Genomic DNA, 26,115 nt, shown 5'->3' with positions numbered 1-26,115 from the left:
ACTAGTTCAAGAGAATTGAAGCAAATTAAGTTATACTTATAGTTATGTCAGTACATTTACCAACTTAGTCAATGATATTTAGAATGAGATGACCTATAGATATTTGAAAATAAGAGTTGGTGTTTTAAAAATAAATCAATGTATTAACTGAAAATGGATGTAGTCAGTCAATGAGTGACTCTAGCATCTCAAAACTAAACTTGATAAAGACAAGACCTGTCACTGAAAATGATCTTTCTATCTGCTCTTTTCATAAGTAAGTCAGGATTTATTTAGTTGATAGTGTAAATGCCTTGTAAGTTCTAAATGCAAGTTCAAGAATCATCCAGTTGTCTAATTTTTGTCTTTTCCATTCTAGAGAGAAACTCATCACAGGTACTCATTGTTTGTTATTTTCCTTTTATGAGATAATGGAATCACTAAGCTTTTGAAGACTTTCACTTACAGGAGTCCTGGCACTATCACAACAAGGTCTATCGTAGGAGAAGAGCCAAGACCCAATCATGTAGGTGTTTCCCTGAACAGCCCTGTGAATCGTACGCTCTCAAGAAAGAATGCCTTGTGCCTTCTAGTTCCCTAAAAAATGTCCCATTCTTCGACCACATATGTGCAGTATTTCATTTTTCTCCTAAGGTTCATAGAATGCCTTTCTTTAAACTCTACTTCCATATTCTTTTAGTTTCTTCAAAAGTTCTGAGGCCAAGCTTTAAAAGCTACTTGGTGGATGGAGGAAATCATGTCGTACATTGTCAATATTATTCATAATTAGACACTAAAAACAACAGCAACAGTTGGACCTCTTTGTGTCATTCTGAATGAGAAAACTTCTGGGAAGTTGCTGGAACAAAGTGGAGCACATCCACTGTGACTGTTCACAGTGTTTTCAGGATCCATCCAAGCAGGGAGAGGCAAGAGAGGCACACATGGGAACAGCGTGGGAAGCAAGTCAGCTGTGATGAAGTAGAAGAAGAGACCTTGGCTGAGGTACACAGCAATCTTAAGGAGCTGTCCAGGGTGGTATTTGTTATTTCAGCCCCAGTGACTCAGGAGGGTACACTCCAGAAAGAACCAAGGGACAGACCAACTGCAATCCTATGGTCTCGCTGACTTTCAGGATAATGACTCAAGTTTTGAAGGAAGCACTAAGTGACCAGTTATTTCATCAGGAAATACCTTCCACTCAAAAATCTACTATGAGAAAGCAGAACATGGTAAGCTCTCTCAGGCCCATTCCACGGAACTTCCTGTGCCATCCAGTAAGGGCACATGTGGCTATGTGTGACTGAGGAACTAAAGTTTTAATTTTGTCTTATTTTAGTTAATTTTAATTTAAACAGACACATATGACTAGTGACTAACCATATTGGAGTTTGCAGCTCTAGATTTAAACAAACAAACAAACAGCAAGCACACAAGAAAAGCCTGAGGAAGATTCTTCATAGCCATATACCCCTGGGGATGTCTGAAAAGTGCCTCTCTCTGCCCTAACAGGGTCCTCACACACTAGAGAGCCCTCTCCCAATGATGCAACTGCCCCCCTTCCCTCCCGTATGTCCTTTACTCTCTTTTCTTCCTTCCCCAACACAATACCACAAGGTCTCCAGCAGGTTCAACTCTGCTCTCCTGGTCCGCAAGTCCTACACCTTTGTCCACATACCCAAGATGTTTGCGTGTCTTTATTTCTTTTTTACGGATACTATGTGATACACTTTTAAGTGTTAATATTGTACTTACACACATAATATGTTCATTTAGACTATTTGGGAGTATTTACCATTATTTATTATAGAAATATTTGCTTTGTTTAATTTAGAACTGTTTTCAGCACTTGTTTCCAGGATTGCAACCACCTGATAAAGCCAGGACTTCCATTTGGATCTCTTTTATTCAAACAAGTATTTTTTTTTTTTTTTTTGCTTCACGCATTATATAACGTATTCCTTTCTCTTTATACGTATCTATGATATTTGTTTTATTTACTTGTGTATTTGAGCAAACTTTTTTTTAGTTGACATATTCTGTAACTAGATCACCAATATGAATAATTCATCTATGCATTATTTTACCAACTGATGGAAACAGAAAAAGCAGTACGGACTTCTATGGATTTATCTTTACTTACTTTTCTTTACACGCATATTCTCCGTATACTATTATGAAATATTAAAAACATGGGTATATGCTACAGTATAACTTCACACTCATTATTTTATATTCTATCACAGAATCATCTCATCTCCAAAGGATTAAGACATAGAGAAAAAGAAAGAGGGGAAGGATAAAAACAAAAGTGGGAAAGGGCAAGAGGTTCTGGAAGTGCTCTAGAAGACAGCAGGACTCAGCACTTGTGTGGAGCAAATTCAGGCCTGGGGTGGGACACAGAATGGTGAGCATATCTGATGGAATGGGCACTGGCTTAGAAAAGTGTCAGCAGAGGCTGGGGGAAGTGATGTGGCTCTGGGCAAGGCCTCAGGGGTCCAACAAGTCTCCAGGAAGGGCAGAGGTGGGCAGGCAGCAGGAAATGTCAAGGAGGGACTTTAGGAACACAGAGAAGGGAGTATAATGGGAGGGCATCTGGCTCTAAGAGAGTCATTTATGATGCTACCTACAGCTGCTAATCTGCATAATGTTCCAGTTCATCCTTGAAATAATTTAAACAAGAAAAAATTTTACCTGTGATGTCCTGAATACCGTGGACCACGGATATGGCCTATTCCTCGGCACCCTGGAGTAGGACAAACAGCTTGACCTGGAAGGATTTTCACATCATTTGCTCCTTCAGGAAGTAAAAGAACATACCTTGAAAACACCCTCAGTAAAGAACTAAAAAGACTAAAATATGTAAATGATATTCATTGAGACTTTGCAAATTAAACACAAACCATCACTAAAACACTTACTGGATACCTGTGAGGTTTTATAACATGATTTAGCAGAAAATATCAGTGCTGTAATAGATAACACTAATGCAACTAATATCTGAGGCAGAGCAAAACATAAAGGCACTGAAATATTTTAAAAATATGGGAACATTCGCTCATTTCTTTCAGAGGGTAACGCTGGTAAAGGCAATATAACCATGAGCTAAGATAAGAGTGTGAAAGGGTGAGGTCTGGTTTGTGGTTCCCTTGAAACTCCCACTCAACCACAGCAAGGGGCTCCCCCAAATGATGGACAGAAACTCAGCTAATAAATGAGGCACACCAAAGAGAGCAAACAGGGCCCCACCCATGCTTACTCAAGTAGCTGTCAAAGCTAGCTGAAAAAAAGAACCCATACTACACTATGCTAATACTAATACTATGTTTAGTATACTATAGGCCAGAGATAAATTCTGCCAAGCCCAAGAGGCAATCTCTCTCTAAAGACTATCAGGAATTAAACCCTCTTTCTCTGATCTGTGATTCTCCTCAGTCTGCTCTCCCTCCAGAGAAAACCCTCTGGATCTTGTCATCACCCAAAATGACACTGCTTCCAAAAGCACTGAGCCAACAGCCCATCTGATGACAAAATCGCATCCTCCCAGATTGCTCGCTCAGGTAGCCCAGCTGCTGCTGCTGCTGCTGCTGCTGCTTCAACATCAGGGGAGTTTCCAGGCCACGAATTCCCTTCTCTCCCATCCTCAGCCTCTCCCATCACAACTCCCTTCCCTTGTCTTAGATTGTGCCAACCAGTATTTACCCTCTGTTGCAAATAACTTAAACCCCCTGCCTCGCTGACCTTTTGTGACAAGTGGCTGTGAAAAGAAAACAAAGAGCCAACCCTGGGTCAGTGGTACTATCCTGCTGGTCTGTGTTTTGCATGACTAAGTTCTGGAAAAAATTACAGAGCATTGCAGATTCACCATTACCCAAACTACTGTCTCCAATGTCACCCTAGCCCCTCCCCACTCTCCCAAACCTCTGTTAACCCCCACCCTTTGGCAGGCTGAGCTTGCCTGCCCTCCACTGAGAAAGCAGGAGCTTCTCCTCAGCATACAGCATTCCCCTCCTTCCTTGCCATCATGGCGCAGGGAGCACTCTCTCCTCTCCAGGGTAAGTCTCTCACTGGTTATGTTTGGATCTTATCTACCTCATCCTCCAGGGTCTTTAGGCTATCATTCACTCTAATCACTCCTGAACTACCAGATCCTTTGTACCAGTATTTAAACAAACTCCAGTTTCTCCTCTATACAAAGAAACAAAGGCAAAACAAAACAGAAAAGTGTAAAACTCTACTGGGACCCCACATTCCCCTTCAGGAGCTGTTTTTACTCTTTTCCCCTTCCTAGCCAAACTTCTCAAAGAAGTGACTTCTGCTTCCTCACATCTCACTTCTTAAACAAGATCCATCTTCTGAGGTCACTAATGAGCTCTCCGCATTAAGCCCCACATGCGCTGCTGAGTAGGTATCACACTCCCTGCCTTGTACTATTAATCACTCGCCCTTCTTGAGTTGTTATTGTCTACAAGCTTTGGTGACATCACACCCTGACTGCATATGGGCATCCTCTCATTATATCCTTTGCCAGATCTCCCTCCTCTAGTTAACCTTAAAATGTCAGAGAACCTCACGATATGTTCCTGGGCCATCCACTTCTATAGCCTCATTTACCAACTATACGCCATAGATGCTCACTGGCTATATACAAGCTCACGGGATATATACAACAAATGTTACAGGCTGTTACAATAAATATTTATACCTCAAATACATTTTCATTAAGTTTACTGAGCAACAAGCAAGTCTTTCCTAGATACTTATTTTGCTCTCATAATTTTGCAAAAACACCTTGAGGTTAAGTAAGAGTTGCCCTATCCAAGGGTAGCTTTATGGAAATAACCTTAAAAAAGAAACAATTTTTAAACAAACCCAAGGAATCTATGTTTAAAAACTGTAAACAAGTCTCTAATTAAGAAGTATGTTTGTGTCAGCCAGTAAATTTTAAAAGTCTGTAAAAAAGAAACACAGACTATAGGTAGACTTTTCTCCAAACTTCGCTTCACAATACACTTCCAAGGCCACCATCACAAAGTCCTGAAATATTAAACCTATAAACAAACAAATGCTCTCCATCAGTCAGCCCAGGTGTTGCTCTGTGTGGACAACATTCCGATAAACTGTCAGTGAAGACTCCTCAGTATTTTTTTCAGGACTATCATTTGATTAGACTAAGACTTAGAGTGATCTTTTACATCTTTATCAATGCATATTTATCTCCAGAGCCCTGACGGGGGTCACATTTCTCTCCTTGTTACATATTTAAGGAGGGATATCACCTTAATTATCATGAGAAGAGTTATTACATTAAGAACCACAGCAAGGGTCAAAACAAAGAAGGAGTCGAGAAGAACATGCAATAAAAATGCATGGAATCTAAAAATTTCCTTGGTAGATTTTGTATGATGAGGTTTAATGGGTTGACTCAACGGTGAATTAGACAGCCATCTGTTGGGGAAAAGAAACCTGTAAATTCAACAATTTTTCATATTATCGCCTCTAGGATAAGGGAACCCGTGATAAAATTAATATTTTGTTCCCTAGAAAATAATTTCATTTTCACCAAGAATATCTTCCTTGTAACTTGGATACTTAGAGAATTAGGTCTCAAGAAGAAAATGTTCTCAACTTGAAATCATTTTTTTCAGAGAGACCATTCTGAACATTTTACCATTTCTTGCCTTCCTTTTGCCACTTTAACTGAAATTAATTTCCTAGTGTATCTGTTGATCTCCTGTCTCCCTTCACTAGAGTGAGGACATTGACCGTATCTAATGTGTCTACCACTGTATCCCCAGAACCCACTACAACAGCGATTGGCACACAATAGATACCGAATAAGTATGTTTTACAAATGAGGAAGGATCATAAAGACAACAATTAACACCCACTAAGCATTATTTGGTACATACTGACCACAATGCTGTGGGCTAGCCTCTATAATAAATAAGAATAAATTAATGCAGAGCTTAGTGTGTCTCAAATCAATCTCTAGATTTCTATTCCTGAATACTATGAGCTACTATAAAGCAGCATGAGTAAGTCCTAATTTATTCCAAGTCTTCTATGAAAATTTTACTCAGGCAGGAGTAAATCTAATGGCAGAGATCCTCCTGCAAAGACAAAACGAAATGGCAAATATCCTCGTAGACTGTAAATTATCTGAGTAGGGAACTGTGTCACACTCACATGATACAGGAAGTAAAATGTCCTTGCGGAGCCCCATTCACATGGAACTACATGGTTGCCATAAACAGACACTGTAATTTCCCACCCAACATCCATCCCCTTCTTTCTTGCCGACTGAACCCTGATTTGGTTCAGGATGGCAACGTGCCCAGCTAGACAGGTTGGCTTTCCCAGCCTCTCCCATCCAGATGTGGTCATCTGACACTGTCTAGGACAGTCAGACCTAAGGGAAAGGCAACATAAGGATGTCTATAAATGTTTTTCTTTCCTAGCAGAAGGGTAAAGCTGATGCCAGTGATGCTTTGCTCCCTCAAGTCCTCCTTCTTTGACCTTCGTGGGACACAGAGGTAGGAACTGATGAGGTGACAAGCACAAAGGCAAAAGCAAAAGCTGAAGAAAGCAGAGAAGAAAGGAAGACAAACCTGGACCCGGGACGTGCCCGGGTGGACCTACCACATCAGAGTCTGTCACGCAGGACAAATAACCCTCTCTTGGATTAAACCATTGTAAACAGACTTTTGTGTTACTCGCAGCTGAAAAGTCCACACGATGAAACGGCAATTTTATTTTGTTTTTGCTTTTGTGAAATTAAGTAATTTTTCTAAAACAAAAACTAGAATTGCATGTGGGCATTAGACCTATTTGTCATGTAAAGAAGATATAAGATTTCAAGGGAAAAATCAATAAATTAAAGATTGCACCCATCTCTAGAAAATGAGAAGGGGAACTGTCCTTTCTTTCAAGATGGCCCAAACTGGTGACCCTGAGTGATGTGAGTGAAAACGTTCATTATCCCACTCCAAGTGGGTTAGAGGCTGAGCTCATCGCCCTCTTTCTGAGTAGGAAGGCGTTCCCTCTCCAAATTGTTATTTTATCTGGTGTAGAGCTGACCTGGAGCAGAATGACAATTCTGACGCTGACGATCCGTTCCTTTAAGTGCACACGTGAGTTCCACGCTGGTGTTGGCCCGCATCAGAACAGGAGGATCGAGCAGCAGCGTTCCTAGCCTCATTTCAACACTAATTACCCACCGCTGAAAAAGTTTTCCGTTCAACCTGATTCATTTAACAAGTGTTTCATAGACAAATGACTTTAGCATGGGGTAGTAATATCCACTAGAGGACACACAGAAAAGTGGAAGAGATGTAAATGTCACTAATAACAGGCAAGTTAAGATACCTTATTTCTTCTTATTTTCCTAGTATTATTTTTTAAGTTATTTTTTTGAGTAGCCACTGAGGGTTATTCACATATTTAAAGAGATACTGAGTGCCTGTTACGTGCTAGACAGGATTTGGGTACCAAGGACACGGCAGCAGACCAAAGGGAGAGACCTGTCCCCCGGAGCCCCGGTGCTTGTGCCAAAGAATAAACACTCAAATGAGAAACACGATGGACCGTCACACAGTGATGGTGCTAGCAAGTCATGAACAGTGATGAGGCAGAAGTGGGGATGCTCCTAAGGCCGGCAGTCTGGGAAGAAGTCCCGACACGTGAGCAGGACCCTACGTGGAGTAAGGGCACAACGCAACCTGGGGCAACAGCAGGGAGGCCAGTGTGGTGGGAGCCACACAAAGGAAAGGGGGCAAGAGATGAGGTCCCATGGGCCAAAGCGACATTCTAGCTTAGGCGGGGGCACTGGAGAGCAGAGAGGGCTGATGAATGAGTGAGAATACACTCACTGGGCCCGTTCTTTGAGAAGTGCACGAGAAGAGGGCTTGGGGCAGGCTGTGCCCTGTGGCTGGGACTAGAGGTATTGGTGCAGCCAAGGCATCTACACCTGGTGCTCAAGGCCACGGACTAGGTGAGATCCCATGGTGAGTTAGTGTCATTGCAGGACAAGAGGCCTGAGGACTGAGCTCTGGGAAACACTGCTCAAGGAGACTAAAAGGGCAGGAGGAAGGAGCTGTGAAGGTACAGCCAGGCAGAGACAAGCATGCTCCACAGAGAAGGACACACAGCCAGCGCGCCAGAAAGCGAGTCAGCGGCTGTGACCACGGTGCCATGAAAAGGGGACCTGCTCCCCAGCTGCAGGTGTGCAGCATGGGGCTGTGGGGACCGGAATGGAGACCATTTTCGGAAGCCGGGCACCAACAACCTGACTCAAGGTCAGAGGGGAGTGGAGAAGAAAAAAAGACGAAAGTGATAGTTTAAACAGCTTTTTTGAGGAGTTTCAATATAAAAGGCAGTATAAAAGTGGGTTCTCGGTCGAAAACATATTTCTCTTCTAATTTTTGAGTCATGATGAGGATGTTCCAGGAGAGAGAAATCTGACAGTGTAGGGAGAGAGGGTGTAACTGGCGGGAGAGACCCTTGAGTGGGCATACCATGTGCGCAGCGGCTGCCCCAGGCTCAGGAAACAGGGAGCCCAGGCAAGCGCCTGCACAGAGGAAGGGTGTGCCAGTGGTCACAGGAGAAGGATGGCCAAGTTCTCCACCCACCGCTCTAGTTTTCTCAGTAAAACCGGCCTCGAGAGCATCAGCAGAGATTAAGAATGGAGCAGGCAGAATTAAATCTGGACCTTAAAAGAAATAAATAAAGGAAACTATTCAAATATGCACACATTCCCATTTAAAACAATTAAAATTTCACTATCTTTATTTTGGATGGAAAACTTTTAGGTTAGGATCCTGGGTTTTTTTTGCCCCACCCTGCCCCCAGGAAATTTATATTGTAGTTTGTTAAGATTTAATGTAATAATTACTGTTGAGTGCTAGAGAATGCAAATAATAAGCATACCTTTCAAACTGAAATTATAGACTAATCATCCTTATTCTTCATCTCCTAATGAAATTAAGGACCATAAATATCCACTGTGCTATAATAATGCGTTTCTCAAACAGAAGAAGAAAATAATGTAACCACACACCATGGTTGCTTGTACTAGGTTGCAGACTGTCAGATTTCATGATACGTAAGTAAAATAGAACAATAATTTTGTGATAAGAAAATGCAACAAAAGAGTAAGAAAAGGTTCCTACAAAAGTGGCTGTTTTGCCTAATCTGATGATCAAGAAAAACCCTTAAAATACAGCAATGGCAATATCCACAGAGGAAGGCAAACTAACCATCCACCTGATGCAGGACAAGAATAGAAATGTGCCAGAGTCCCAGGGACCAGTGACTGCAATAATGATACTTATTCCACCAGGGGGAGGAAAACAACCACCCACGGGTGAGACAGACAGGAGTAGCCGCAATGGACGACCTTCTGAAAGCCCTTTCATAGATCCCACAGTTTCCCAGGGAGCAGTTATGGTAAAAAGTGGAACATGTTCTATTGGGCTCTGCTCAGTATTCAAAAGGAGACAGCAGAACAGTGGGCAAAGATTTTCTTTGCAAATATAAAATGCATTATCACATTTTGAGCTTTAAGTAAGAGACAGGTTAATATGGTGGGTGACTGGTTGATAACACAAGGATCCCAGAAAAACTAGATCTCCTGTTTCAGTATGGGCACAGGATCAGGGAGACCTGGTGTTTGCTGTAACATGAGATGGTCCCATCCGACATATGTGCATGAAATATTTTAGATCTGGTATTGTGCTGACATAAGCCCCCAGCAGGACTGGGGACAAGCAGTGAGGAAAGTGTGAATGGTGTTGACTGACACATGGCTGTAATGATGAGTCATGATGAGGATGGCTGACATGACAGAGCAAAGGGGGAAAGACAGATTTGAGATAGCTCTCATTCAGATATGTCACCCTAGCATTTTAAAGTAAAAAAATCTGTGCCATCAATTTGTACCCAAGTATTTAAATACACAAAACTAGGCTCTTTTCATATTACTGAATAGCATAGGCCTTCATAAAATGCCAACCTGTTTTGTAACCCAGTTTTTAACCTTTCAAAAAATGTGGAAAACACTCTTGATTTGTGGAAGGGAAAAACTGGGAGAGGTCCTCATAGATAACACAGAAGCACAGAATTTTAGGAGTAGAAAAAAATTTTAGGCATTACTGGCACACAAAAAAAAACATCCGGTTTGCAGGTAACTAAACTAAATTGAATTAAACTGATAACCTTATGGGGGGGGGGGTAGAGAGGGAAATATGGTGTCTAACAGCAAGTAAGACAAAACCACTTCCCTAGACTGTCCTGTTTCATTGTTTTCATTACTTTTAAAAAAGAAATAAAAATAGATGCACTTGTCTTCTAAATCTTAACTTTGCATGAATTCTCTCAAAGCTATTATAAAAACTAAAACTACTTTCTTTTGTCCTGAATCTCCCCTGGTTTGTCTTTTATATGAAATCAGCTTTTTAAAAAAATGACTAGTTTGGTACTTGGTTTATGTAAATGAATTACTCCCACCTATTAGACATGAAATGCCGGAACCCCTCCCCGCTTCTCCTCCTCCCTCTCTACTTTACCTCCTGCAACGTGATACTAAATAGAATCCAAAAGGGTGGTAACTATGCCTTCCTCATTCCTAGGATTTTTCTTATTCATGTGAAGGGAGATAAGAAGTGTCAAAAACTGTATAATGATTTGTTTTTGAGCTTTCCAATCCTTGAGCTGCCTTCTCCCCTTTTACCAAGAGGAAAAAATATTGAGAAGAATTAGACATACTCTGTAACTCCAGATTCCAAAGTGGGGTGACGACAGCCTCGTTCCAATAACCTGCACCTTACATTGAAAGCAGAACTTTGGCATTCATAATCACTCCTCAAATTAGCCTTGACCTAGCTCGGTCACGTTAAGAACTTCCATTACCCATAAGCTTTTAACTGCTCTTAATAAAAAATGTTGAGAGTTCTTTGGAAAGCATGTTTATATGTATATAATTAACAGGCACACTTCTCCCTGTGGCTTCTGCCCTAAACCTAATTCTACAATGAATGACATTCCCATACTGAGTAACTTGTGTACGGTCTTGGCAGGATTGCCACGTTTCTAGTGGGAAGGAAATTCTCAATGCTGATGGCCATAATAGATGCCTGGATGAAATGGAAGGAGGAGCTCACCTTCCCTCCAAGACCTGTGCACTAGTTTATCCACTGGTGGCTTTGAACTAGTTTGGATTATAGGCTTGAGGGAGAAGGATGAGCACTTACTGCGTGTCAGTGCTTCCCAGAGGGAGCTCCATGCAATAGGCTACATCTCCTGTGCACTGCCTGAACAAAACAGCAAATAACAACGTCCACTTTCATCATAGAGATAAAAATGCTCCATTCAGAGAAGGACAGAAAGCTGCCATTATACGGCCCCACCATGAAATGCTAATTGGCTATGACTGCAAGTGTCCATGGTACCTGCCTCTTCAGTGCACTCCAAAGCAGCAGGACAGGAATATACCAGGTTCCACAAGTTCTGGTATATGGACCAGAGATGATGGACACAGCAGGATAAGGAAAGCTTGGGAGTCCTGAGGAGAGAGGTCCCATTAATGGCATTCAAAGCTGGAAAGGACTCAGAGATATTGGGATATATAAAGTTCCAGGTCCCACAGAATCTGAATTCCAGGGGTAAGCTTTTGAATCTTATTTAGGCGTTCCCCATTGGGTTGGGAACCCCTGACCTAGACCATTCTTATATTTGCAAATTAGGAAATGATGGTCTGGGAGGTCAAACCACTTGTGCCGGATCATAAATCATATTATGCCAGTTAGGACAAGAACTCAAGCTTCTTAACTTGCACACCTGTGCTCTATTCACTCTGCTATGCTAATAGGCAACTGCTATATTCAAAACCTGTACAGGTTTATATATGTGAACTTTTAAAATCAACTACTCCTAGCTTTAAGAGACAGTTAGGGTAGCCATGCACATGTTAGTCAAATATCTGAAGTAAACAGAATGAAGTCTGGGTGATCCCGCCATGCTACTCCGCAATGGCCGTGGGAACGAGCATGCGCAGGGAATCAGAGACCACCACTCCACCGGTCCTCATGTGCTCCTCACAGTGGGAGCACTTTCCTGAGCTGGCAGTGGTCCAGGTATTTTTTTTTTTTTTTAATTTTTTTTTTTCAACGTTTATTTATTTTTGGGACAGAGAGAGACAGAGCATGAACGGGGGAGGGGCAGAGAGAGAGGGAGACACAGAATCGGAAACAGGCTCCAGGCTCTGAGCCATCAGCCCAGAGCCTGACGCGGGGCTCGAACTCACGGATCGCGAGATCGTGACCTGGCTGAAGTCGGACGCTTAACCGACTGCGCCACCCAGGCGCCCCAAGTCCAGGTATTTTTAAATGCTGTTTGGTCTTCATACAGCATGACCCTGAACTCATGCCAATCATTTTGCCTTATGCTCAGTACATGCCAACTGTCTAGTTCAGAGATGCACTGTGCTGGGCTTAGTGAGACCCACTTCTCAGTAATTGTGACTAACTACACTGTTTGCCTTACTTGCTGAATTTAGAAGCTAACCCTAGAATCAGATGTGAGACTCCACTGTAGTGCTGAGTTTTCCCTGACTGCCTGGCATTGTATAAGATTTGTTTGGAGGTGTTACATAAAAAGAGTCGGCTCCTAATGACTTCCATTACAAAACAGATCCATTGATATGAAGAAGAGACTGATGACTTCAAAGAAAATGATGGAGGATGTTCTTGTCATTGTTAAGAAAACCCACAAACTCCACATTAAAGAATATAAACTTCCACAGCCATTTCTTTTACTCTCTTCTGCAATTCCTTAGGACATAAAGGCTTTAATGTTCAGAAAAATAGTCAAGTAGAGCAGCAATAAAAAGAGTGTAGCAGTATTCAAGGAGAATAATGTCTTGAAAGGAGAGAGGGTCAGTAACCCAGAAGCAAAGTGATACACTCTCAGCAGCCGTGTCCTCACCCTTATTGGCCTTCAACCATTTGGTGATTATAGAAATAACATTCCACATAGAAAATTTCTGTGAAGGAATGATGCAAGAAAAATTAGAAGCATTCTAAAGAATGCTCTAGGGCAGGTGAAATGTAGCAGAAGACAGGCCAGTGGTCATGTCAAATATGATAGGGATAGGCTACTGGCCAGTCAAAGGGGCTCTGACTTTGTGTCTGCAGCTCCTACAATGAGGGGCTCCTATGCACGTCAATCCTTCCATGAGCGGGTCATGCAAGGAAAGATCCAGGGTCAGCACTTCTGGATGCACTAGCGTAAAGAGTTGTTAGCCCAAAGATCCGTGGAGGGTATTCTGACATCTCTTATAATTACAGTATTCGTATGCATTTAGGTAAAATGTATTTCTTTGCAACGAAAAAATATTCTGATTTTTACTCTCTGGTTTGAATGAGTATCAAAGCATATATGAAAAGTAAAATATAATCTAAAGGCTCTTAGTTTCCAAATATGTTATGGAATTTTCAGTTCTTTAAGTCTGTCATTTGCATTATGCACTGAAGTTTAGCTTTGTGTACATTTCCACTTTGTGATTCTTGGTTGCTTGGAATGCCGAGTGAAATGAAAAAACAAACCAGAATCTCTATGCAGCTTCTTTCATACTGCAAAAATATATTGTTTATTTTACATTTAAAAATATTTCATTCTATTTTAATTCCAATGGGTCATTTAAGGATATATCCAGTGGACAGATATATTTCAATCTTTCTTTCTTTTTAATGTTTATTTAATTTTGAGAGAGCGACAGAGCACAAGCAGAGGAGGTGCAGAGAGAGAGGGAGACACAGAATCCGAAGCAGGCTCCAGGCTCTGAGCTGTCAGCACAGAGCCCGACGCAGGGCTTGAACTCACAAATCCCAAAATCATGAGCCAAAGTAGGACGCTTAACCAACTGAGCCACCCAGGTGCCCCTTTTTTCAATCTTTCTAATACCATGAAAGACAAGTGAACAAAACACCTCCAAGATGCTAATACCACTAAGTTTGTCTGTAAAGCAACACCCGGAGTTGCCCTCATATACTCCCCATCCCCATTCTGATCCCCAAGTTTAAAAATGACCTTGGTGTGACTAGCATCTTGGGAGGCAGAATTCCACTCTTTTCACACTGAATCAGGTGCCTGTGGCAGCAGAGAGATCCTGTAACACCTCCTGTGTGACCTGTCCCGAGCCCCCCAGGGTGCCTGTTCATGGGCCATCTCCCTTTCCCATCTGCACCACCCGCCGTGGTCACCAGTGCTAAACCATGTCCTACAGGACCTTCTGACTCTGACACAGAGCTTAATACAGTCGAGAATGCCAAAAAAAAAAAAAAAATTCTTTGTTCAGTGACAACTCCAACACTACCCTCTAAGATGGTAAGCCCTTCCTCAAGCAATATTCTTAGACAATCTGTTGATCACTCAAGGTTTCCATTGTCTGGACCTGTAGGGCAATGTAGAGGTAGGGTTGTAACAATTGCACCTCGTCCCTTTCCCTCTCCTTGGAGGACATTGAAGTCTTCTGGATAGGGTTAAAACTCTTGCTGAGAAATCCTGAAAGGTCTGCTGCCCAACACAGGGTCTCCACTGGACATCTATGTGTTGACATCCACAGATCTATGGCCAGACAGGACCCAAACACTGGGACAGAGTGAGAATATGTTTTGCTTTATTGTCAAACCACCTGAGGTATGCCATGACTTTTAGAAGTTAGTATGCATTTGCATTAAGTGCCAGTAACTTCGAACAGAGCAGTGCCTTGATGAGATACAATCTCCCAGTGTCTGTAATAGGATAACTAAGACCACCGTGTCACATTTCATTTCAATAACTGTGAACAGTAGCAAATGAAGTCATTTAGCTATGATGAGAAAATAATCTGCAAAACTGTTCTGAGCTAGCATCAGACACCCAAACATCGAATTTTAGAACAAAGTAAACGAATTCTGCCCTCACACCTCCAGAAGGTAGAGCACACAGGATAAGCACTTCAACAAGGAACATTTAAAACAGATAATATCATTAAGACTGTAAGTACATTTTGAAATGTATTATTTTTCCTTGATAAGTCTATCATGTAAATCTGTAATTAGGGACTTCTAAAATAGCTAACTTTTTTAAAACACAATATGCTGTAATTGTCTATTAAGTCAATGAGTACTTAGGGACTCTTAAAACTGCTGATTACTTGCTTGCTGGATTTTGGAAGAACAAGTACTAAAGACTCCTTATAAAATTATCTTTAGAAAAGAAGGAAATTGAAAATGTGCTGTTACCTGGCTAAATTAATCTTTTTTTTTTTTTTTTTCCTCAGAATGACATCTATCCATCATCAGATTGATTATTCCAGATCAGGACTAAAACTGCACTAAGTCTTATTTAATAATCTATGTGACTTTCCATCTTCAACAGAAAAAAAAAAAACTTTTCTAGTTCCACAGGGTCCCAAATGTTCATCAAAGGGGCTTCATTAATCATTCAGTTCTTACCGCAGATTTCATCATTTTTTTCTCACTTACCAGGATAAACCACGTGCCAGGACATTTGGTATATTTACAAGTCATTCTGTTATATTTATACATCAGCTGAGTAATGAACCAAATGGGAACATGAGCTATATTCCTTCTCGAGTTATGTTCTATTATGCTTGTTTATGCTTAACAGTTAAATAAATTAGCAATGTTCACAAGGTCTTTAATACAAATAATAATAAAGGTTATAGATACTATTACTACTGTTTGTAATACTATGCTATTAGTGTGCAATTTAACTTCATAATAATGCTATGTTTAATTTATTTGGTAATCAAGCATCATAATTACTTCCAAATATAAATCAAACAGAAGCTAAAGAAAGAACAATGACAAAATTATTCAGACATGGAAGCCAGCTAGGAAATCTTTTTCTGCTTGTCAACCTCCTACTCGTGGAAGTTCTCTTTGTTAGCAGTGGGAGTGTTTCAGCCTATCTTTCTGCTACTAGGCCGGACTGGACTAATTCCACAGCTACTACTCAAGAATTCCCTCCATAAAGGTTGCAGGTGAGAGCCCAAGGTGGCCTCTAGAGATGCTTTGGCATAAGTGATTAACCAACTCTTAGAGAAATAAACAGATAAATAAGAAATACTGGCAGACACAACACTCTTCATCCTTGCACCTATAAGCTTACAGTGTCATGGGGACTACTGACAAAACACAAGGAAACAGACCCTTAAAATGACTGCATATTATGAAATGCACTATGGAGAAAAGGAAGTGGTGAAATGGAAATGGTGGTTTTTCTTTAGGTTATGTGGCCAGGCAAGGCCTTTCTCAGAAGGGACCATCTGAGATGAATTCTAAAGAGTGTGAAAGTGTCATCTATTAGAAGAGCAGACAGACCATTCTGGACAGAGACAAAAGCATATGCAAAGGTCCTGGGGTGTAAATAATTTGTGTTTAAGAAATTTAAAGAAATAGGGTGCCTGGGTGGCTAAGTTGGTTAAGCGTCCAACTTCAGCTTAGGTCATCTTCTCGCAGTTCGTGGGTTCAAGCCCCGCGTTTGGCTCTCTGCTGTCAGAGTACAACCCACTTCAGATCTTGTCCCCCTGGCTCTGCCCCTCCCCTCCTTGTACACATGCATGCATGCCCTCTTTCTCAAAAATAAATAAACATTTAAAAAAAGAAATAGAAAGAAAGGAGTGCATGGAGGAGACGAGAGGTGAAAGGAAGACTAAGTCAGAGGTGTGTGTACTCACATTCCTTCTTCTTGCATTTCCTCTTCTGTTCACATTCCACCCCCCCCCCCCCCGTTAGACTAGCACTGGGGTGGGCATTTGTTTATGAATAGGGAGCTAGTCAGCTCTTTGCTTCCTTTGGTACACTAGGGGGTAGCTGCACATCTTTAGGAAAAGATCCCACACGGCAGAAGGTAATGACATAGCAGTGGCCAGTGGCCAAGTTAATGAGCCCAAGGCCATACTTCTGCTTTTCTTTTTCATGGGCCAATCTAAGTTATTTATTTAAGCCATCTCCTGCCACAAGCAAAGGGATGGAAATCAGTATACTGGTCATCATTTGATACTAGTAAGGAAGGTGAGCTTAAGGTCCTATATACTTTTCTGGCCCATGTGCAGAGTCACGATCCACACGAGTGCTGTGGTCCCCAATGGGTAGCGGTCCAGGTTCTCTTTATGCATCTTCATAGCCAGTTGGAAGTGGATTCACATGACAGTTAGGAATAGAGTATGATTACCATCTCCCCAGGGAAAGTACGTGGACTTGATGAGGAGATAGGGGTAGGGATGAACTCTGGTTTTTCGTGCTCTGCATGATGTGATTTCAGGAAGACATTCAGCACTCGCACTCCCACACTCGGGAGTGCTAGAAGGAGGTGAGGGCCTTCCACACATGAGGTGAGTCATCCTTACTGTGGGTGCCCCTTGACATGGACTGCCCCAACTATGTGCCCGACTGCCCCAGCAGCCCAGACACCTGGGACAAAGCTGCCACTGCCATTTTCAACCTGGACCTTGATAAGCCCGAGCCCATACTTCTGTGTTGACACAACTTGTGTGGGACACAGAAGAGACCCAGAAGTGCTCCTATGCCTCAGTAAGGAGGCACAGGGTCTAGGTGAGCAAGAGCCTGGCCTCAAGACAAAGCCACACAAAGAGAGATTTGGGGGGAGGGGGGTGCCTGGGTGTCTCAGTTGGTTAAGTGTCCCACTGGTGGTTTCAGCTCAGATCATGATCTCGCAGTTTGTGAGTTTGAGCCCCACATCCGGCTCCACGTTGACAGTGTAGAGGCTGCTTGGGATTCTCTCTCCCTCTACCTCTGCCCCTCCCCTGCTCATGCTCTCTCTCAAAAATAAATAAATAAAAACTTAAAAGAGAGAGAGAGAGAGATTTGGGGACTGGAGCAAACAGTCGGGATCACATGACTTGGGGAAGTCTCTTGAGGCACTAACCTGGCAAATTCCTCCCAGGTCCAATCAGGATTGCTCTTTATGGACAAGTAGGGCTCATCCTCTTCCCTGGACGCAGCTGCACACCCTGTGGGCTGTCGATTACCACCAACGATGTGCAGTTACTGCAGACCCTCCATGTATGAGACTGCACTGCACGGCAGTGTAATCTAGTTTTACTTTTTGCCACCCTCTTCGAAGCCATCATGCTTCATGTAACACCGCTGATGCTGCAAAACAGAGGAGGTGCCCCTTTCTGGAAACCCAGACTCAGCAGCTCCACCGGCCCGTCTGAGGCTGGGGTGAACACCTTCCTGTCTAAGTGAGGGGGAGGGGGCGGGGAGACTGATACAATCATAAGGGAATATACTGTAGGGTTCAGGCAAGTCAGAAAGTGCATCGTGATCAGGACCAGACACCCACTGCTGTCTGGAACAGGTGCTGCAAACCACTGCATCCACACCTGCACGTGGCAGGCTGGGGCACGACGAGAGGTGAGTATTCTCTCAGGTTCGTGTCGTACAGTCACGTCTCTGGTAACTCCTAAGGATAAAGCACTTTTCTGAGGTTTGCTTGGGCTTCCTGAGCATATGGATCAAATCCTCTCTTGCATCTACTTATTTTTATATCCACGCTGAGAGAGCAGCTCTGTTCCCCTCAAGTTTGTGGGCACAAATGGTGAAGCCAACTGTGTCCGACAGGATGGCACCAGCATGGAGGGTCCTCACCCTGGGGGGCTGAGTGGCCGGCCCTGTCACTCCACACTCCCACCAGCACTTGTCTCTGCATGGCGGTTGTCATTTCAGAAAAAAACAAACAAACAACTTCATACATACCCTGGCGAGAAAAGTCTATAGTTATCAGGTGGCACATCCAAATCTAATTTATTTAAAAAAAAGGTTCTCTGTTCTCCACTAGATCTACCATATTAGAGGCATTGGAGCCAGTCATATTTTTATGTTATTATTTTTATTCCTACTTTAAAACATTAGCAAAGCATTTCCATGCAATCAGATATTTTACTCTGTCGAGCTCCGATTTCTAAAGCAGTGTTTACAACAAGGGCTGAAGGAGCAGGAAGGGGGAACTAAGTACAGAAGGATTACGTTTATAAAATGTACAAAGTGAGGCAAACACCAAGCAAATTGGACAAATATTCACCAAGGGCCCACCCTGCAGGGAGGACACAGGCTGAATCATCCCAGCCCATGGTAGGAAGGAGCACGTGGTCCAGGGCATGGGGCAGGAGACAGCGCCACCAACTGGCTCATCACATCCTGGACTCTTCTACAAGCATTTTCTGACTTGCATTTACCACCTGCAAGAGTGCGCACATTCCAAGGAGCAAAGGTGAATAACACAAAAACCCTGCTCCACGGGATCTTGTAGGCTAAAAGGGAAGCCATCCATTCACTTGTTCATTCATTCATTCGTTCATTCGGGCCTATGTCTTCAGCTCCAAGTCTGCATTACTCTTTGGAGGTGGTATAGACTGTGCAATGGAAGACCAACAGGGGCACGGGTCCCTGCCACCATGGGAGAGGTATTCTAGTAATGGAGAAGGGGTGACAACAGAAACAAATAAGCATATTGTATTACGCTGGCCTGTGACATGTGCCATCCAAAACACAAAGACATCTGAGGAGTTAGAGAACGGCAGAGTTGTTGTCCGTGGACAGCTTGGGCAGAGAAGTCATCTCTGGGAGGGGATACCTGAACAAGCCCAGGGAGCATGTGGCAGCACAAAGTTCCAATCCAAGGGGACAACAGAGGCAGCAGTGGCAGTAAGGCTGGTGTGCTGCAGATATGGTGAGGGCCAGAGCGGCAGGTGCCCCTTGAGCAAAGACAAGAGTGGAAAACCCTGCTAGGGACCCTGGGGCAGTCGAGGGGTAAGTAAAGATACCTTAGGATGGCAGGGGTGGAGACGATTCATCTCCCTGGGGATGTCACATGAAATTTGGGAATGAAGGTCACCCACCTTCTGCCCAATGCTAGCAGATAAGCACTAGGCACAAGGAATATAGACCCTACCCAGAGGCAAGAAGCTGAGAGTGTAGACTAAGAAGAGAGGAAAAGGAGATGTGAAAAAAATACCATTGCTAAATCAGGGATAAAAGAATGGAAAACTGTGTTTCACAGAGAAGGCTCAGGTGAGCACCGGTTTATATCCATTTGGTTTGACAACGACAAAGCTAGTGAACAACTCAGTAAGAATACTTTCATTTCACTGTGGTATGTTTACGACTGTGATATTGTGATTTATAATAAGAAATATATACTTAGTCTTCCTCCTTGTCTTGGCACAGAGCTCCTAAAACCCTTGCAATTGCCTGCCAAGAGAGCAATAGAGGTCTTTTGTTATGCTAATGATGTGAGTTTGGGAAAGCACCTAAGGCTGGAGGCTGACTGCCAGTGGAGCCAACCAGTGATTACAGGGCTGGAACTTTCCCTCCCACTCCTGGAGATGGGGAGGGCTGGAAAATTGAGTTCAACACCAATGGTCAATGATCTAATCAATTGTGCCTATGGAATGAAACCTCTATAAAAAACCAAAGATAAGGTTCCTCTGAACCTTACCAGCCACTGGGCTGGTAGACATATGGAGACTTGTGGAGAGTGTCTAGTCTGGAGAGAGCATGGAAGCTCTGTGTCCCTTGCCCTATGCATCTCTTCCATCTGGCTTCTATTCCTGAATTACATTCTTTTATAATAAACAGATCATCTAATAAGTAAAATGTTTTTCTGAGTTCTGGGAGACACTCTAGCAAATTAATTGAACCCAAGCAGTGGGTCATTGGAACCTCTGATCTATATATAGCCAGAAGCACAGGTGATGACCTGGACTTATGACTGGCATCTGAAGTTGGGGGTTGGAGCAGTCTTGTAGGACTGAGCCCTTACCCTGTGGAGCCTGACGCTTTCTCTAGGTAAGCACTGTCAGAATGGAGTTGAATTGCAAGACACCCAGCCAGTGTTGAGAAATTGCCTGGTGTCAGGAAAAAAGTGACACATCAGAATTAGGTGCAGAATTGCAATGTATTCAAATTTTTATTTTAATGAACAGCAAAGTTCTTTAGTTCAGTTTAATGTGGCTTATAGGGAGTGCTAATCTTAAATCTAAATCAGTAATTCTAAATGTTTCAAACTATTCTAAACATTAGTCAATATTCGCTCAGAGATCAGCAACCCCTTTATGGATAGTATAATTATAACAAGCACCAAGAAGAAAACCACACTGGTTGTTTAAGTTTTAGGAAATAAAGTCAACTTCCAATTTTCTAGATCAATGAAGAGAAATGGCATGGGAAGCAAATGTGCCTGCACTCTTCACCCCAGCCCTACTATTTTACTGAAAGGCCAGCATGAGCCAGACAACTGAAAGCAGCCATTAAGGTACTTAATCACAAAGTGGCTCAATCCTCAGTCGGTTAAGCATCCGACTTTTGATTTCTGGTCAGGTCATGGTCTCACAGTTTCATGAGTTCAAGCCCATGTTGGGGTCTGCGCTGACAGCGCAGATTCTCCCCCTCTTCTCTCTGCTCCTTCCCTGCTCGCACTCTCTCTGCCTTTCTCAAAAATTAAAAATAAATAAATAAATAAATAAATAAATAGGTATTTAAACACGCAAGCCTGCAAGTCCCAGAGGCAAAGTAACTTGCTCGGAGACACAGCGTCAGCCAGAGTAGAATGAAAATTTAAATCCAAGATTTTTTCTAGTTCCAAAGTCCATCATCTTACTTCTCAAATTTGGTGAATTTCCAAAGCAAGAACTATTGGAAATCCCATTGCCCAATGGGGTAAGTAGTCTAGGTAGCTAATTCACAATATAATAAAAGAAATGAGATCTATTAAAAGAAATTTAGCACCAAATGTGACTGGGATTACATTTTCCAAATGATCTGACTGAAAAGATTGTCAAAAGGCAATTCTGTGGAAGACCGAGGTAGGCATGGTTTTTTGGTTCTAGTGTTTTTAAACCTTTTCAAAGACATTCAGGGAATGCAAAGCACAACAGAAAGCTCTTGACACCTTAGTGCTTTATCTTAGGTATTTAATTTTGATTCTAAGGGTAGAAAAAGTCCACCATGAAAGACTATACATAAGATAAAACAGACAAATCATGCCTTAATGGATGAGAAAAGGAGAGTTACATTGGGTGAACTGCAGCTGAGCTGGGTGTGGTGGGTAGGAGGAAATCCGCACCCAGCCATACAAACTGGTGCTCTGAATGGGAACTCTGAACTTTTCATTCTCAAGTGGCTTTTCACAGTTAACCTTTTCAATAACTTACATTAGGCCTCAGAGACTGAATGCTATGAATTATTGAATATTATGGTCTTTGCAAAAATACACTGTACATTTTTGCAGAAGCTTGGGCTATATAACATGCATTATACCTTGGTTCAATGTCTGCAATGAGTATAATTATATGAATTAAATGGCATTAGAAAAATAGAAATGAACTAAAGTAACTAGAAAAAATGGAAACGAACTAAAGTAACTACCACTCACATAGAAAAACAAAATTTTAATAAATCGAATAAAATTGTACTAGAGCCAACAGATTCTAATTTTACTTATGCTTGTGCCATTTCCATCTCTAAAGGGGCCACCATTCTCCCTCCACTGGTCCAGATGCTCTGTGCTCTTCTGGGCCCAGGTCAACACCATTCTTAGAGGCCTGGCTGGACTAGCCCTGTGTCATTCTGCTCTCTCTTTAAAAACACATTTAGAAACATAGCAATGTACATTTAGTTTTCACTCATTCATCAGCAGCTAAAAGATATTATTCTATTTCATATATTTGCAAACTACAGCTCCCTCAAACATAAATGGGAAGCTCATGGAAGAAAAAATTCACTATATATATATATATAGTGAAAAAATATATATATATTTTTTTCTTCCTCTGTTTCCAAAGCATTATAATACTGAGTCAAGGGAAAAAGAATCAAGGGAAAAATATTCATAACAAAATATAGATGAGAATATGGATTTAAAAGGTGTCTTCCTCATATTTTCTTTTAATTGTTCTTATTTTCACAGAATACCACTACCAGGCAACCTGTGTGATGCTTTTTGTAAAATTTCACTAGACTATATCAGTAAAATAGATAAGTTCACTAGTTTCACTAGACTATATCAATAAAATAGATAAAGTTCAAGTTGGGTACAGCCTCCATAAAATGGTAGAATACATAAGATGACCTCTAAGATTTTTTTCCAAACCTTAAATTTTTAGTATTCTTTGCAACGTTTGATCTATAAATCTATTGTATCATATACAGTAAAGTACTGAGGCAATTGTTGAGTCACATAAATATAACAAAAGTAAAACAAAAGAGTGTAAAAAATATATGAAAGTTAAAATATCTGAAAATACCTTAAAATACTTGCAAATTAATGTCGGTAAGGGACTTCATCTGCTCGTATATGAGAAAACACTGTGTGTGGTTTTACAGATCTATGTAGACACAATTACTTTGATCTGATTTTCAAAGATCCTGGACATTAGAACTTAAGTTTGAATTATATGAGTAAATAAGATCAACTCTTTGACTTAATATAGCACTCAGCAATAAAAACTGATTTGATTTGGTTGATTATGCAAACACGATCCATAAAAGACATCAGAATAGGATGCTACACGTAATTCCTACTGTAGAGCAAGCGTTCCTACCCGCTCCTTACCACCCAGGAATTTGACACCAGCTGAGGGGGTGACTTTTCTGTAAAGAAAGCTAATATATGGAGGAATGTATAGAAAGGTGCTGTATTGGCTTCAAAATCTTATAAGGCCAATGGTCAAGGTGTTAGGAGTAATTTTGTTTGGTATAAATGAAATAATTCTGCTTTGGGAAGAGTAAGGTATGGCAGCGAGTAAAGCACAGATTGTGAAGCACCTTGTGTATGTGCAAAGAAAGGAGTCTGTCAGATACTGGATGCCAAGGGAGAGCTTTAAGAATGGAAACCCATCAACCCTCAGTTTGTTCTCAGTTTTTAAGAGTCTCTTACGCTTTGGCTCTCTCCCACTCTAACCTCTTTTTTTTTTTTTCCTTCCCCTCCTCCATGGGTTTCTGTTAAGTTTCTCCGGATGGGGGGTGGGAGGGAGGGGAGGGTGGGTGATGGGTATTGAGGAGGGCACCTTTTGGGATGAGCACTGGGTGTTGTATGGAAACCAATTTGACAATGAATTTCATATATTGGAAAAAAAAAAAAGTATGCCTTAATAAAAAAAACCATACATCATCATGACCAGGGAGGATTCATTTCAGGTATGCAAGACTTGTTCAACAACTAAAAGTCAAACCATCACATCATTAGGCTAAGAAAAAAGTCAGGGAGGGAGCCAAACTATAACAGACTCTTAAAAACTGACAACAACATGAGGGTTGATGGGGGGTGGGAGGGAGGGGAGAGTGGGTGATGGGTATTGAGGAGGGCACCTGTTGGGATGAACACTGGGTGTTGTATGGAAACCAATTTGACAATAAATTTCGTATTAAAAAAAATGGAAACCCATGTCAACTATACTTCAACAAAAAAAGAATGGAGATAATGAGGTCAGATTTGAGTTTTATACAGACAATCACAGGAAAGACATCAGCAAAGATAATCATGAAGCTGTTGCAACTGTCAACAGACCTTCACACTTTGTTTTGTTAGATACCTTGACCAAAACATTCGTTTCTACTTTCCAGTGGGGAAAAAATAATTCAGTGATTGATAAATAAATAAATAAATAAATAAATAAATAAATTTCGGAGTAGCATTGTGTGTATGTTGTGGGGATGTTACAATTACAATTAATAATGATTTATCCAAACACATTTATAACAAAAAAGCAAGCACAGCAGTAAATGAATATCATGGCCAACTGGAGGTAGCCAATTCTCCCAAATTATAGGGATTCCAATTACCTTAAAAATGAATACAGAAAACGGGAATCTTGTAATATTGCCAAAAAAACAGGGAAGTCAAACTTAAGAAATTTTGATAACTGAAGGTATTTTTTAAAAGTCACATCAAGAGAGGTGAGAGGAGCAACGGAGTGGTCCAGTCAGGATCCACACTCCCAGCACAACAGCCCACAAGCAGAAAGGATATGAAAAACACAGAGATCCTCCCTGAGGAGCAAAAGGTTCAAGTCCCCATCAGGCACCCCCTGTCCTGAGGACCCACACCAGGACGAAGAGCCCCCATAATGTCTGGCTTTGCAAATCAACAAGGCTTAACTCTAGGAAAGCCAGAGAACTCTAGGAAACCAAGACTCTACTCTTAAAGGGCAGGCGCACAAGCACACTCAGTCTGAGACACAGCATAGAGGCAGCCCTTTAAGAAGCACCTGAACCATAATTTCCATCATAATGGAGACTTACTGACTCAGTCTAGGACATTTGCCAGAGGGGCAGGGATCTGTAGGAACTTTCTGGAGGAAAAGAAGCACAGGGGGGAACCATTTTTCTTACCCTCCTTCTACCATGGTGACTGAGAGCTGGCAAGTGCCATTTCTGATGCTGTCCATCAACCCTGCCAACACTAGTCATCCTGTCCTGGTAATCCTCTGCAGGTTTGCTCTGCCCAACATGCCCCTCCAAACCAGCTCCCCCTCTGCCACATTGGCAGGCAGCCTCAACTGGGTTTGGCGCTCCCCCAAAGTGGTTCCTGCCCCCACTGCACCCAGCAGGTGGCCTTAGCTGGGACCAGCATCACCAAAAGAAACTCCTAGGGGGCTCCTGGGTGGCTCAGTCAGCTGGGTGTTTGACTCTTGATTTCAGCTCAGGTCACGATCTCACAGTTTATGGGATTGAGCTACGTGTTGGGCTCTCCGCCAACAGCGTGAAGCCTGCTTGGGATTGTCTCTCTCTCTCTGCCCTTCCTCTACTAGCATGCTCTGGCTCTCTCTCTCTCTCTCTCTCAAAATAAATAAACTGAAAAGAAGTAACACTGATATAAAATTTTTAAAAATTTAAAAAATAAAAGCAACTCCCAGAAAAAGGTACACCAGAACCAAAATCAAACCAGGAAATGCAGATGTGTCCCCCTACAGCAGCTCCAGCCCTGATACACCTGGTGAGCAGTCACAGCCTGGGCTGATGCACCTCAAAATGGCTCCCACCCTCATGGGATGGGGGTATGTATCTACAACAGTCACAGCCCAGACACAAGAGAAGACACATGCAGCTC

The 26,115-nt window shown here is 42.0% G+C and overlaps 1 protein-coding gene, 1 long non-coding RNA gene and 1 pseudogene across 4 annotated transcripts in view; 1 reads left to right on the top strand and 2 right to left on the bottom strand.

Annotated features, from left to right (window-relative positions):
* L3MBTL4 (L3MBTL histone methyl-lysine binding protein 4) overlaps positions 1–26,115 on the bottom strand; it is a 446,682-nt gene that overhangs the window by 162,426 nt on the left and 258,141 nt on the right. For all 3 annotated transcript variants that reach the window (XM_045458489.1, XM_045458490.1, XM_045458491.1), the window contains exon 14: positions 2,674–2,776. In XM_045458489.1, the coding sequence (XP_045314445.1) occupies positions 2,674–2,776 (103 nt within the window). The remainder of the gene's footprint in view (positions 1–2,673; positions 2,777–26,115) is intronic.
* The window catches only part of LOC123588153, a 22,017-nt gene continuing 3,654 nt past the window's right edge, over positions 7,753–26,115 (top strand). Inside the window, exons 1-2 of the long non-coding RNA XR_006707734.1 lie at positions 7,753–7,765; positions 11,545–11,551. This is a non-coding gene — a long non-coding RNA (uncharacterized LOC123588153). The remainder of the gene's footprint in view (positions 7,766–11,544; positions 11,552–26,115) is intronic.
* Positions 16,967–17,480, bottom strand: LOC123588152 (annotated as a pseudogene).

Source organism: Leopardus geoffroyi, chromosome D3, assembly GCF_018350155.1.
Source record: "Leopardus geoffroyi isolate Oge1 chromosome D3, O.geoffroyi_Oge1_pat1.0, whole genome shotgun sequence".
NCBI lineage: Eukaryota > Metazoa > Chordata > Mammalia > Carnivora > Felidae > Leopardus > Leopardus geoffroyi.
This window is presented reverse-complemented; position numbering and strand designations above follow the sequence as displayed.